General features: G+C 33.2%; 2 protein-coding genes across 2 annotated transcripts; both read left to right on the top strand.

Annotated features, from left to right (window-relative positions):
- Positions 1 to 949: 949 nt before the first annotated feature.
- LOC102662969 (sulfate transporter 2.1-like) lies at positions 950 to 5877 on the top strand. The gene is made up of 5 exons (XM_014767635.2): positions 950 to 1851; positions 1965 to 2139; positions 2603 to 2833; positions 5523 to 5648; positions 5770 to 5877. The coding sequence occupies exons 1-5, from the start codon at positions 1679 to 1681 to the stop codon at positions 5875 to 5877; spliced, it is 813 nt and encodes a 270-aa protein (XP_014623121.1). The 5' UTR covers positions 950 to 1678.
- Positions 5878 to 8883: 3006 nt separating this feature from the next.
- Positions 8884 to 13487, top strand: LOC100797153 (LRR receptor-like serine/threonine-protein kinase GSO1). Its single transcript, XM_003547356.5, has 2 exons — positions 8884 to 12672; positions 12970 to 13487. The coding sequence occupies exons 1-2, from the start codon at positions 9267 to 9269 to the stop codon at positions 13335 to 13337; spliced, it is 3774 nt and encodes a 1257-aa protein (XP_003547404.2). The 5' UTR covers positions 8884 to 9266; the 3' UTR covers positions 13338 to 13487.
- The last annotated feature ends 1732 nt before the right edge of the window (positions 13488 to 15219 follow it).

Raw genomic sequence — 15219 nt, 5'->3', positions numbered from 1 at the left:
TGTGTTTGAGTGCAGGAATTGTCAATGGATTCTTTGCAGCATGTTCGCTCTGCTTTGGCTTCGGTGATAATGGAATGGCTCCAGTTTTAGGAAAGGTATAGGTGCCAAATAGCATTGTTTACAATTATTGTGGTCTAAGCAAAAAATATCATTGTCCATATCATTCATGCTTAAATGTGGGTTGCGTGTCCTTCAAATTACTCAAATTTTCTTTTGGAACTGAGCTGCAAAAAATTATTGTGTTCTAAGTGAAGCCTACATTTTTTTTATTTTCCTTTTCACTGTGGTCTAAATTTGAGATGTAGACATCATTCAGTGCTTTGGGTCATTCTGTATATTTTTCTGTTTCACATGTGAATCACCTGATTGTGATGCATTGGCCATTGGACATAAAACAGCTATGTACGGACATATATGATTTTTCTAAATATGTAATTTTGTCTTTTGCAAGTTTGTTTGGTGATATAAATGCGATGGAGTTTATTGACCTGTGCAGTAGTTAAACAGGATCACCCTTTAGGAGGCATTTGGTGATATAAGTTTGTTTGGACATATATGATTTTATTATTCTTTTCTATCATTCCATCACTTGGCACTTCTTTTTTCTAGTATTTTAGATGCTAATATAACTAGTTATGTCTTTTATTTATGTAGTGAATCTTTTTTCTTGTTTTGCAAACAAGATTTCGTGTCTGTCAACCATCTTTGATATCATGGTTTGTGCTAATGTTATCCTCTCTGACCCTATTCTCACATGCCGTATTTCATATTGTTTTGGTTATTGAGGGGGATCAATGGAGTACTGTTGATGCTCAGTGGGCTCAGCTGATTGGACTTATAAGGTCCTTGGAGTTTCTGTCTTTTGGTTTTACCTTTTTTTATAGAGTTTTTCACTGATAAAAAAAGATTAGAGGTTATCTCATAAGTGTATTTCCATTGAGAGTACACTACAAATACTGTATGAAATGGTTTTGCAGAGTGTATGAAATGGTTTTTATTAACATATGTCATATTTTTAGTTTTAAAAAAAACTAATAACAAATAATTTTTTGTTTGTGGTTCTAAAGCTTGAGCTTTAGTTGCCTTATTCTTGGGTAGGCTCAATTGTTACAACAGAATTTAGAGTTTGAATTTAATAAGTTCACTAACTCTGGTTTTTATGAACTGGTAGGTGGTGGAGATATATTTTATGCTGGCTTGAATATCATTTTTCTGTACATATGTCAACTTCTTATTGATCAGATGTGTGGCACATATGTCAACTCCTGTTATATGTTCTGTAACAGACATTTTCAGCTTATTAAAATTTGTTGGCGGGCCATACGATCGTGAGATGGTGGACTTGTAGTTTGAGTGAACTGTTTTTCTGAAAATGGAGTATCTACTTGTAATAATCTTGCTTGTATACTCTTTTTATTTGTTTATAATTATGCTAATGTAGGATTTATTTTCAACTCTTTTCCTCGTGTTTAATTTGCCAGCTTCTCTTAATTGTGACTTGTTTGACTTTTTTTTTCTTCCATTTCTTTTTTTCCTACTTATTATCATTACAATTGTTTTTCATTCCATATGATGCCTTTTTAAATAATAAATTTAGTACTCGATATTGGTTTATTACTAATTTGTGAAATAAAATGATTTAGATACAAGTGTGGTACCACCACTTATCTATGCTGTAATGGGAACCTCGAGGGAGATAGCAATTGGTCCGGTGGCAGTGGTTTCTCTTCTGTTATCCTCAATGATGGAGAAATTAGTAGACCCTGCTACTGATCCAGTGGGTTATACAAAGCTGATTTTGCTTGCTACTCTCTTTGCTGGTATCTTTCAGACTTCCTTCGGACTCCTCAGGTGAACAATTAATTAACATACTATGCTCATGTTCCTATCATTATATTTTTATAACTTTCCCATAAGGTTGAGAGTGATCTTTTTTAACTTTGGCATCCATTAAAATTTAACAGACTTGGGTTCCTTGTGGATTTCCTATCCCATGCTGCAATAGTTGGATTTGTGGCAGGAGCAGCCATTGTGATTGGGCTTCAACAGTTAAAGGGACTCTTAGGAATCACCAATTTTTCGACCAAGACCGACATAGTCTCTGTCATGAAAGCTATTTGGGAAGCAGTGCATAATCTAGTATGCTACTTTTTATTCTTTTCCCAATAAATTGGGAGCTGGTGGGGGAGGGGGGGGGGGAGGGAACTAAGAGTAAAGATAGTTTTGGAACCAGATTCCAATTCACCATTCAATACATTTATTATAATAAATTTAATTATAAATATTATTAAGCATAAGTTTAATGATTAAAAAACATGTAGTTATTTTCTGTTTGTTTGTTTATTGTCCCCTTAATTAAAAAAAAATCTGATGGATTAGGTACGTGTTTAATTTGATTTATTTTTAAAAATATTATTATTTACTTTTTTTTGATAACTTTTTTAAAAAATAATCACTCATATTCTGCATCCATTTATTAGTGGAAAGGTAAAATAATAACTAATTAGCTTCCAAATTAAACAGGCACAAGAAATGTAATTATTAAAATTTCCTAGAACTAATAAATATAGTTTGAAATTAATTTGTGCTAATTAATTGGCAGGGTAAAAGGAAGAAGAAACTATTCTGGTTGGCATCAATCTCTCCTCTTGTATCTGTTGTTGTGTCAACTTTAATTGTGTTTATCACAAGAGCTGATAAAAATGGAGTTAAAATTGTGAAACATGTCAAAGGGGGGTTGAATCCAAGATCCATCCATCAGTTAGACTTCAACAACCCCTACATTGGAGAAGTGGCTAAAATTGGACTAGTGGTTGCTGTCGTTGCCCTTACTGTGAGTAACCAATTATAATTATAATTATATATGAAACCCTCAACTTAATTAATACAATATATTTTTAATATCATTATGCTAATGTGATGTTCTATTAGTTTATCATATCATTACTTATTTGATAATTGATATTATGATAATTTGTCACGTTATCATTTAATTGATAAATAAAAATTAATAAAAAGCACCAAAAATAAAATTTTGAAAATGTTAGATATAATAAAAAAAATTAGGTAATATACTGAAAATGAAATCTATTAGTATATGAAAAACATATTATATCTTGTAGTTTTTAAAGAAAAGAAAATGGAAGAGATGTCAGTCAGGCTTTTCACTTTTAATTCTTGACACCTCCAGTAAGACTTTCTGACTCTCGTTATTAAATGTAGGAGGATATTGATCTTTTCACAAAAAGGAAAAGAAAATGAAATTAACAGCATATTTTGCACCTTTTACTTTTACTAAAGTACCTATAATAACTGATTACGTAAAGATCGAAAAAAGTACACATATATACATCTTAGAATATTATACATAAGACCATTGGTGAGAAAGCAATGTGGTTAAAAATTTTACAATTTCGATCAGCTGCTGTTTTTTATTATTATTATTAAAAGAAAAATGATACATGAACTACTCTAGTTAATAGCCATTGAACACCTAGAAAAAGAAAAAAGTATATAGATTTGATAGATTTTGTGATGTGATGAAAAGAAAGAGAAAAAGAAATAAGAAATATTAATATGGTGTTTAAAATAACAAAGTGTATGTGTATTATTATTTGATTCATGAGACTTTTCTTCTGATAGATTTGGTGAACATTGACACCGTTGGAATCACTGCTCTAGAGGAACTGCATAAAAGTTTGTCTTCACATGGAAAATAGGTAACTTCTTTTTGTTTTGGACATTAAGATATATGTTGGTTGCTTGAATGGCTCACCTAAAAAAAAATCATAAACTTAATGATGAGTTGTTAGGTGCGCTTCTGTTGAACTTTTGAAGATTTCAGTCATATTAGAGTGCTTAGGAAGCCAAAAAAGAATATCAAATTCCATGCATAACTAGAGTTATTGGATACTTTTTTATATGATGCATCTACTTGCTTTTAAGAAAATATCTTTTTCTATCTTATGTTCTGGACTATAAATAAACATCTTTTCTGCTGGATATGTTACAATTTTTGAATTTTCATAATACATTTCTGAATTTTCACAATTTCTGAATTTTTATAGTGACTTGTCAAATCTCAAGACGTAAGAACAAAGTGTTTTCAATTTAAAAGTAACTTTAAATTAATTTAAAAATTTTGATCTAACGATTCATACAAATTCAAACTTCCTTTACATAAATAGATATATTAGATAGATTCAAATGAGTTAATTATTTTTCATAACAATGATAATAATTTTATATCACTAGTTAACAACTCTAATTGATTCGTGTTATACACAAGTAAATAGTATTCATGAATATTTTAAATATATAAATATTTTTTAAATTTATAGTAGGAATTATTTATAATTAATTTTTTAATTATTGATTGTAAAGTATAATATTTTTAATTATTAATTATTGTTGTCAATTATAGATATATAATTTATTAAAGTATATGGTAAAATATAGTTTTTAAAATACAATAAATGGGAGAAATAAAAAACATTTTAGTTAGGTAAGGTAATAATATTTAAATAATTGTTGAAAAATAATATTTCAATCAATCTAAGATAAGAGTTCTTAGTTACAATATAAATAAAACAAATCAATCTATACTTGCATATAAAAATAAAGATAAACTTGAAGACAAGCTTGTCATTGTTGAAGACATAGTTTGCCAGCATTGGGCTACTTATGGGCACCATTATTATACTCAATATGACTATGAAGTATGATACAATCACATTTTCCTCCTACTTTGTTATAATCTGTTTTGAGAATCAGTTAGTGACCTCAATTTTTTTTTCCTTAAAGAACGTGGATACAGGTGCAGCAAAGGAACTGATGGCATATTTGGTCAAGCTACAGTCCTCACTTTCAGAAGTCAATCAGTATGTTAATTTTAGTACACTAACAATAGAAGCTATTTGGTTCACTCAATTAAGAAAAGAATCTTAACAAGTTAATTTCTCATTCTTTAAAACTCAGTACATAATGAGTTTTGCTTTTATTTTGTTAACATAAAACATAAATCTATATTAATATTTAAGATAAATAATATTTTCAATCCTTGTGAAGGAGAAACGGGTGTACTGGTGTACTAGAAAACAATAGAAATAATAAAAATTAAAGAATGTTTAACAAGTTAACAAAATCAGAGGATTTGCACATGCAGGTTAACAAAATCAATGCTAGTTGATTTTATTGCGGTGTCCAATTTTTAATACAAAGATAATTATACCATTAACTAATTACAATTTCTCTTAGATATAATTTTTAAAATAATTATCATAAAAATTAATATACTCTTATTATGTATACCAATATGTCATTAGTTCTCATTCCCTGAAGTAAGGTACCTGTTTAAAAATAAATTCCACTAAAAATGATCAGTTAGATTTTTTAATATCTCCAACAGATTTTTTCATATAAAAAAGTTATTACTATATATAACAATCTATGATTTTATTAGTTCATTCTAGTTAAATTCTTTTTTGGCTGTTTATTGATTTATATATGTGATGTAATTGCAGGGTACTCAAAGATTTTTGCAACTCTTAGAGTTGTATGCAAGTGTTGTGATGGGGTTGGAGGCGCATGCACTAGTAAATGGACAGAATCTTGCAATAACCTACAATGTTTTCCTTGGAAATCACACTGTACTAAGCAACATCAAATATTTTATGCTAATTAAACATATAAATATAAATATACATAACATTTCAAAGTAATTAGCATTTGTAGCTGTATTTTTAGCTTTTTGTAGGTTGCTATGATTAGATTTTTGAAACTGAACCCTTTTTGGATGTTATGGTTAAAGCTGAGCTATTATCGGAGTCCACTGCTTTCCATGTTCAATCCCTTGATTCAGTTCATATGAATTTTTAAGATAATTATGATTATTAAACACTAATAGTTGAAACTGGTTGACAATAATTCAACATATATGGTTATTTGTGACAATTAACTGTCTTTGAAAGACATAACATTTAAAGACGGTTATTAGCAAATAATCGTCTTTAAATGCCTATTTTGACACAACTTTCAAAGACGATTATTTGTAATAACCGTCTTTGATTGTAAAGTCTGACATACCTTTTAAAGACGGTTATTAGTTAATAACCGTCTTTGAATGCCCATTCTGACACACAGTTCAAAGACGGTTATTAGCAAATAACCGTCTTTGAATGTCTCTGATACAACATACAAAGACGGTTATTAACTCATAACCGTTTTTGAATGCCTATTCTGACACACAATTCAAAGACGGTTATTAACAAATAACCGTCTTTGAATGTAAACTCTGACATAGCATACAAAGACGGTTATTAGTTAATAACCGTCTTTGAAAGGTTCCTACATTCAAAGACGGTTATTATAATAACCGTCTTAAAAATTGATTTTGTTTTAACGACATTTTAAACGATGACGGTTGATAACCGTCGTTAAATGCACTTATTAACTGTCGTAAAAAGCCTTTTTTTTAGTAGTGTAAGGGAGTTGTCTAAGGTTGAGGGTAAAGGTTGGGAAGCTATGTCCCTTGCTCTCATGGCTTCCTTACCATTTCTCATCATCTCTTTCATCTATTTTCTTCTTTTTTTCTTGTAGTTAGATTTATCCATTTTGAGAGTTGATGTAACTGAATTCATCCTTATGTTTACATTTTTATTATTAATCTATGTTTACTATTCATTATTAAGTGTTTTCTTCTATGCATTAACGCTTGCTTTGACTTGATCACCCTTTACTTGATGTTAGGGTTTGAATTGTCGTGGGGAAATATTTTTGAACTTAGAAATGTATAGGAACACTTAATGAGTTTTGTGTCTAGAGATAGAACATGGCTTGTTAGTTATCTTTCAACTCTTGTTCTTAAAGCAAGTCACTTTGTTAGACTAGTTAAGAGATTAATAGTTTCGTCAAGAGGCTTAGATTCTTTTCATCCAAGGGATTGGGGTTTGAGTATTTTTGTGTGTTAATGATAGTAATTAGTTTTTGAACCATATGAGTGACATTTGTTTGCATAAGGAGGTGTTTAGTGAAATCAACCCCAACTCTTTTATTCTTTGTTATTTTACCTCTTTTTATCGCACTTTAAGTGTTCATAAAATTACCCAAAAAGATTTTTTTATTCTTTTGCTTTTGAACTTTATGTTTGTTTAATTTCTTTCTATTTATATTTTTGCAATCAAATTAAAAATATTATTTCTAAAAATCATAATTAGTGAACATTGTTATTTTATTAAATATTATGTAAGTCTTTGTAGATACAATACTTAAATTTCTATTTTATATTATTAGTTAATTTGCACGATGTGGTATGCTTGTTAAGGAACTAACATATATCTCACAAGGTTGAGCATTATATGAAGTTTTAATTTATAAACTTCTTGATACCTAAATAATATGACAATATAGAAATAGATAAATAAAAAGAAAATAAAGATACTATTTAGTCTAAAAAATCATCACTTTCGATTAAATTTGATACACGTGTACATAAATTCAAGCCATAGTCATGGCATCAAAAAAATAATTTACTTATCTGTCCAACTTTTTGTTGGTAGATTTTTAGATATGGATGTAAATAAACAAAATCAAAGAATAAAAAACATTAGTTTTTTTTTAAAGTATATAGATGCTAACTAGAGTACGTCACTACCCGAAGTTGAGGCATTAGTAACAAAATTTAATGATGAAAAATGTTTTTTCGGTTTTGATACTAGTGTGGCAAAAAATTTAGTGACGAATTTTTAAAATTATTTATAAATTATTTTGTCTCTAATATTAATGTTTTATACTCATGAAGAAATAATTTTTAATTAATAATATCATTAATATATATAGTACTTTTAACATAATTTTTAATGCGTTTTTAACATAATTTTTAATAAAAATATGTATTGTTAATTTCTTAACTAATACAGTAATACTAGAATTACTTGGGACAACAGTAACCTTATTGAGCGGGCAAAACGAAAAAAGACAAGAGCATTTGGAGTAGCCAAAAGGGTTTACAGCAAGCAGTGTGCAACAGAAAGACGAAACGTTACAAAACGACATCTTGGTTTGGTAGATCAAACCATTAAGCTTGACAAGAAAACAATTCTATATAAGAATGTCAAAATAAACATATCATCCTCCTTTCATAGCCATGTATAAATTCCACGGTTTACTTTAATTTTCTACTATGTTTTAACCGTTGGTGATACGCGTTGCTTGAGGAATTGTACAAGACAAATGTTAACGATTGAAAGCTACAACCTACGTGGCTTACGTAGAGTATGACAAATTCTTTGTGGGGACTCCATTGACTTCAAGTGAAGAACTCCAAAATCACTATGCTCAAACACACAAGTTTTAAAAGGGAAATTGAACTGTTTACTTTCTCAATGTAGTTTTTCTTCTTGTTCAATAAAAAACCAAGCAAGATCAACGAATATTTCCCTCTATCGGTTCACCCAACCACTTTACCTTCATGACTTCACGTATTCATCTTTCATCACTTGTATCACTCCCTGTCCACATCACATAACCTTAATGAATAGAGTAATGAATGATACATAAATTATTATTTATTTTAAATATTTATAAATATCTCTTATATTTTTTTTTCTCTTTCTCTTCTGGGTGCATGATAATATATTGGTCAAATATTTTTCTAATAAATATTTATTGGTTCATTCATTTAATTTCCTCCTTTTTTTTATACATTTCCCATGCATGCTCTTTTTAACCCCCAGTTTGACTTTCTCTGCATTCAGCTTATCGATCTCTTCCACATTTAATGTGTAAGCGTTATTGCCATAAATGGTAATTGGCTACTATTGTGGGTGACTGACACAGTTACATTTGCATCCTCATTTATAGTCATTCATAGATGATAGGCTAGACATGCTTTGTCAAACTATTCGTAGCTGATAATACCAACTCATCTTTCTCCAATGCATTTCATACCATGCATGATCATGATGAATTTCATCAACTTTTTTACACATACACTGCCACACACTTTCAGAGATCATGTGAAATGATAGGAATAGTAGCATATAGCTTCCCCATGCAGTGTTATTCTCTCACATGAAACCTTTCTCTCTTCTGCTAAAACACACATTCTCACAATCCAAGAACAACCACCACCAACGATTCCCCAACCTAAATTAATTTTCACTTGTCTTCATGCATGTTCTATTTATTAACAACAGTTTGAAACTACTAAAGGATTGAAAACTTGTAAGCAATCCTCACCCCTCACTCACTCACTCATTCACCCCCAAATGAAAGAAGAAACAATGAGAATTTCAACGCTTGCAATTGTGATCCTTTTGTTCTTTTCTTTTGCACTACTACTTTGTCATGGCAATGAGAGCACTATGAGAGTGCTTTTGGAAGTAAAAACATCGTTCACTGAAGACCCAGAAAATGTTCTAAGTGATTGGTCAGTGAACAACACAGATTACTGTAGTTGGAGAGGGGTGTCATGTGGGTCAAAATCCAAACCTTTGGATCATGATGACTCGGTGGTGGGACTCAACCTGTCCGAGTTATCACTCAGTGGGTCAATATCACCCTCACTCGGCCGTTTGAAAAACCTAATCCACCTTGATCTCTCTTCTAACCGCCTCAGTGGTCCCATTCCACCAACCCTCTCCAACCTCACTTCGTTGGAATCTCTCTTACTCCACTCTAACCAACTCACGGGTCACATCCCCACCGAGTTCGACTCGCTGATGAGTCTCCGAGTCCTGCGAATCGGTGACAACAAACTCACTGGCCCGATTCCCGCGTCATTTGGGTTTATGGTCAACCTCGAGTACATTGGCTTAGCCTCATGCAGACTCGCCGGTCCGATTCCGTCCGAACTCGGTCGACTCAGTTTGTTGCAATATCTGATTCTGCAGGAAAACGAGTTGACTGGGCGGATTCCGCCCGAATTGGGGTACTGCTGGAGCCTTCAAGTCTTCTCCGCCGCTGGCAACAGACTCAATGACTCGATCCCGAGTACACTGAGTCGACTCGATAAGCTTCAAACTCTCAACCTTGCCAACAACAGCTTAACCGGGTCGATTCCGAGTCAACTCGGCGAGCTAAGTCAACTTCGATATATGAATGTCATGGGGAACAAGCTCGAGGGTCGTATTCCACCTTCTTTGGCTCAATTGGGTAACCTTCAAAATCTTGACTTGTCAAGGAATTTGCTCAGTGGGGAAATTCCAGAGGAGTTAGGGAACATGGGTGAGTTGCAATACTTGGTTCTCTCTGAGAACAAACTTTCTGGGACAATTCCAAGAACCATATGTTCCAATGCTACAAGTTTGGAGAATTTAATGATGTCAGGTAGTGGAATTCATGGTGAGATACCAGCTGAGTTGGGTCGGTGCCACTCACTGAAGCAACTTGATTTGTCAAACAATTTTCTCAATGGGTCAATACCTATTGAGGTTTATGGGTTGTTGGGGCTAACTGATCTATTGCTTCAAACCAACACTTTGGTTGGTTCAATCTCTCCCTTCATAGGGAACCTCACTAACATGCAGACACTTGCATTGTTTCACAACAATTTGCAGGGTGATCTCCCCAGAGAGGTTGGGAGGCTTGGGAAATTGGAGATAATGTTTCTCTATGATAACATGTTGTCAGGGAAGATTCCTTTGGAGATTGGTAACTGTTCAAGCTTGCAAATGGTTGATTTGTTTGGAAACCATTTCAGTGGGAGAATTCCCTTGACTATTGGGAGGCTGAAAGAGTTGAATTTCTTTCACCTTAGGCAGAATGGGCTTGTGGGTGAGATTCCTGCCACACTTGGGAACTGTCACAAGCTGAGTGTGCTTGATTTGGCAGATAATAAGCTCTCAGGTAGCATTCCTTCTACATTTGGATTCCTCAGGGAGTTGAAGCAGTTCATGCTCTACAACAATTCTCTTGAAGGTAGTCTTCCTCACCAACTTGTAAATGTAGCAAACATGACCAGAGTGAACCTTTCAAACAACACACTGAATGGTAGTTTGGCTGCATTGTGTAGCTCTAGGTCTTTTCTTTCTTTTGATGTCACAGATAATGAATTTGATGGTGAAATACCCTTTCTCCTGGGAAATTCACCCTCCCTTGAGAGGCTGAGATTAGGTAACAACAAATTTTCTGGTGAAATTCCAAGGACATTGGGAAAAATCACTATGTTATCGTTGTTAGATCTCTCAAGAAATTCACTCACAGGACCAATACCAGATGAGCTTTCTTTGTGTAATAATCTGACTCACATTGATTTAAACAATAACCTTCTATCTGGACACATACCATCATGGCTTGGGAGTTTGCCTCAGTTGGGAGAGGTTAAGCTCTCCTTCAATCAATTTTCTGGTTCTGTTCCACTAGGCCTATTCAAACAACCCCAGTTGCTGGTCCTTTCCTTGAATAACAATTCTCTTAATGGAAGTCTCCCAGGTGATATTGGTGATCTTGCATCTCTTGGTATCCTCAGGCTCGACCATAATAATTTCTCTGGACCAATCCCTCGCTCAATTGGTAAATTGAGCAATCTTTATGAGATGCAGCTATCGAGGAATGGCTTTAGTGGTGAAATACCATTTGAGATTGGAAGTCTCCAAAATCTCCAAATCAGTTTGGACCTCAGTTACAATAATCTATCTGGTCATATCCCATCTACACTCGGCATGCTGTCAAAATTGGAAGTACTTGATCTTTCTCACAATCAACTCACTGGAGAAGTGCCTTCAATAGTGGGTGAAATGAGGAGCTTGGGGAAGCTTGACATTTCTTACAATAACCTTCAAGGCGCATTGGATAAGCAATTTTCCCGCTGGCCACACGAGGCGTTCGAAGGAAATCTTCTTTGTGGAGCCTCTCTTGTAAGCTGCAACAGTGGTGGTGATAAGCGAGCGGTCTTAAGCAACACATCAGTGGTTATAGTCTCTGCACTTTCAACTTTAGCTGCAATTGCTCTACTGATACTTGTAGTGATCATCTTCTTGAAAAACAAGCAAGAATTTTTCAGGAGAGGCAGTGAATTGAGTTTTGTGTTCTCCTCTTCATCACGAGCACAGAAGCGGACATTGATCCCCCTAACTGTGCCAGGAAAGCGAGATTTCAGGTGGGAAGATATCATGGATGCCACAAACAATCTAAGTGAAGAGTTCATAATTGGTTGTGGAGGTTCTGGGACAGTGTACAGAGTTGAATTTCCCACTGGAGAGACCGTGGCTGTCAAGAAGATTTCGTGGAAAAATGATTATCTGTTGCACAAAAGCTTTATAAGAGAACTTAAGACTTTAGGGAGGATCAAGCACAGGCATCTGGTGAAATTGTTAGGTTGTTGTAGCAATAGATTTAATGGAGGAGGTTGGAATCTGCTGATATATGAGTATATGGAGAATGGGAGTGTTTGGGATTGGCTACATGGGGAACCCCTCAAATTAAAGAGGAAACTTGATTGGGACACAAGGTTCAGAATTGCTGTGACATTAGCTCAGGGAGTGGAGTACCTCCATCATGATTGTGTGCCAAAGATCCTTCACAGGGACATCAAATCTAGCAACATATTGCTAGATTCCAACATGGAGTCACACTTGGGAGACTTTGGTCTAGCAAAAACACTCTTTGAGAATCATGAATCTATCACTGAGTCCAATTCTTGTTTTGCTGGGTCTTATGGCTACATTGCCCCAGGTAATTGATTCAGCATACCACTGACTTGAATTGTTCTTTACTATCTCTTTTTTACTTTGAAGAAACTTAGATACAATCCCTTAAATGTTTATGATGTTATTTTCTAATTAGGATTGGAGTTTCACTTTGTAATCTTATGTTGACCTTTAATGCAAATGTTTTTTACAATCAAATTACTTAGGTGAAACTCTAATTTTGATTCGAAAACAACATCAAAAACATCTAAGAAACTATATTATTTTAAGTTTTGTCCTTTTTTTTTTGTCAAAGCGTTAACTGAAATTTCTTATTTTTTAGAGTATGCATATTCAATGAAGGCAACAGAGAAAAGTGATATGTACAGCATGGGAATTGTGCTCATGGAACTTGTTAGTGGTAAGACACCGACAGACGCAGCTTTCAGAGCAGAGATGAACATGGTGAGATGGGTGGAGATGCACCTTGACATGCAAAGCACTGCAGGAGAGGAAGTGATAGATCCTAAAATGAAACCCCTTTTGCCTGGTGAAGAGTTTGCTGCATTCCAGGTTCTTGAGATAGCAATACAGTGCACAAAAACTGCACCACAGGAGAGGCCAACGGCACGGCAAGTGTGTGATCTTCTTCTGCATGTGTCAAACAACAAGAAGGTGGAGTTTGAGAAGACGAATCTGGATCATTACTAGTGATTTTAGTTCCAACAGATTGAAGATCAAAGGAAGGCATATTATATTTACTAGTTATTTTAAGCTTAAGAGTTGTATGTGAAATACTCGTTACTTTATATTAATCTGCATGTTTCCTTGCAAAACTAATTTGATATTGAGATTGTTGAATAGAAATGTGATTCGAAATTGCAAATATGTTCTATTCTTATAGCTAGTGCTAGGAATGATTCATAGGTAATGTTATCCTTGTGAGTTTGTGATGTAGGTCTCTCTCTCAAAAATGAAAAATAAAAAGTTAAAACTGAGACAATCATACGATTTCATAAAATGTTTTTATATATCGTATGTGTGTAGTATTTGACCTAACAATTTAAATATTAATAAATCTTTATGTCAAGTTTTCATCTGTTGCAAATATCTGTCCAACAATTTTAGTTGACCTTTAAATATTAAATAGTATATTTTTCCCAAAGTGATTAATCTTCAGGTGTAAAAAAAAAAGTGATTAATTTTCAATAATTTTTTTCCTGAAGTATAAATTTCTGAATATACTTTTACTTATTTCACATTAGTTTATGAATGTTTACATTTTCTTATTAAATACCTTAAAGGTTAGTCAATTAAGAGAAATAATCTCAAAATAAAGTTGGCTTCAGTCTGACTTAACTTTAAACATTAACTAAAAGGTTCAACCAAACTTATTAGATACAATATTCTGAAAACTTGTAAAAAGTCATTGGTTAATGAATTTTCCAACATATACTTTGTAAATTCGAGTTTTAAACTCTAAAAAAAAATCTTTAATAACCAAATATTTTATGCCAAAGGAATTTGATCGATAAGAGTTTTTATTGTTGAGATAAATGCATAAGATTATTGACACAATATATATCGGACCAACACAATTCATTGAGGGTGTCTATTTCTTTTGAGTGCGCAAAAGTTATTGTAAACATTTTTCCGTACTTGACTTAATTCATATGAATAAAAAAGGGGACTATTATTGTCATTATCCTAAATTACTATTGACACTACTATTTTCAAAATTAGTTGTGAAAAGTCAAAACTATCCTTATCTCTACCCCTTCCTTCTTCCCCCTCTTCATCAGTGAACCTTATTCCCTCTTCTTCTCACTTATCCTCTTCTACCCTTAACCCCCTACTCTCTCCCTTCATTTCCCTCTTCTACGCCCAACGCTCAAACTCCCTACCATTTCCCCTTCCCTCTTCTTCTTCTTCCCCTCACACTCTCCCTCTCCAACTCCTTTCCCCTCTTGCATGCTACAAACCCATAAACATAAGAGCCTTTTTTTTCATTTTTTTTATGCACAACGAAAATATGATTTTGTTGTGTTTTTGAACCCAGAACACAAGGAATCCTATATCCGTTGTATTTTTTGTTTTAAAAAATACATAATGAAAATATAATTTTACTATGTTCTGGGTTTAGAAACATGACGGAATTGCACTTCCATTGTGTAGTTTTTCAAAACAAAAAAAAATACAACGGAAGTACAATTTTGTTAGGTTTTTTAACCCAAGACACAACGAAATCATATTTCTATTACTTGTTATTCATGAGTTAGTTTTATGTTGAATATTTGCAAGGAAATAGCGCATTACCTCCAATTTATAATTCTTTTGTAGGAATTGTACATATTTTTATGTTTAGTGTGATTTTATAGAGTAGATACTCTCATTTTATGAATTAATATTGAAATCACTTCAGTTTCAGGCCAAAATAAAAGAAGGTTCAAGTAGCTGATGACTCATTCAGCGAGGCAAATCCGCTCAGCGGGTGGCATCTGCTAAGCGAGGCATATAGCTCGCTTAGCGGGTTAAGAAACCCTAGAAGAGGATCGTTCAGAGATGTGCTCGCCCAGCGCACAACCAGCCCGCC

This window comes from Glycine max, chromosome 15, assembly GCF_000004515.6.
Source record: "Glycine max cultivar Williams 82 chromosome 15, Glycine_max_v4.0, whole genome shotgun sequence".
Lineage (NCBI taxonomy): Eukaryota > Viridiplantae > Streptophyta > Magnoliopsida > Fabales > Fabaceae > Glycine > Glycine max.
This window is presented reverse-complemented; position numbering and strand designations above follow the sequence as displayed.

Bases quoted from the DNA above. Each gene is read 5' to 3' on its own strand.
- LOC102662969 (XM_014767635.2), top strand. From the start codon at position 1,679: ATGGGAACCTCGAGGGAGATAGCAATTGGTCCGGTGGCAGTGGTTTCT. The intron at 2,140-2,602 runs GTATGCTACTTT...ATTAATTGGCAG, and splicing joins GGGAAGCAGTGCATAATCTA to GGTAAAAGGAAGAAGAAACT. The intron at 5,649-5,769 runs GTACTAAGCAAC...TGCTATGATTAG, and splicing joins TTTTCCTTGGAAATCACACT to ATTTTTGAAACTGAACCCTT.
- LOC100797153 (XM_003547356.5), top strand. From the start codon at position 9,267: ATGAAAGAAGAAACAATGAGAATTTCAACGCTTGCAATTGTGATCCTT. The intron at 12,673-12,969 runs GTAATTGATTCA...CTTATTTTTTAG, and splicing joins TTATGGCTACATTGCCCCAG to AGTATGCATATTCAATGAAG.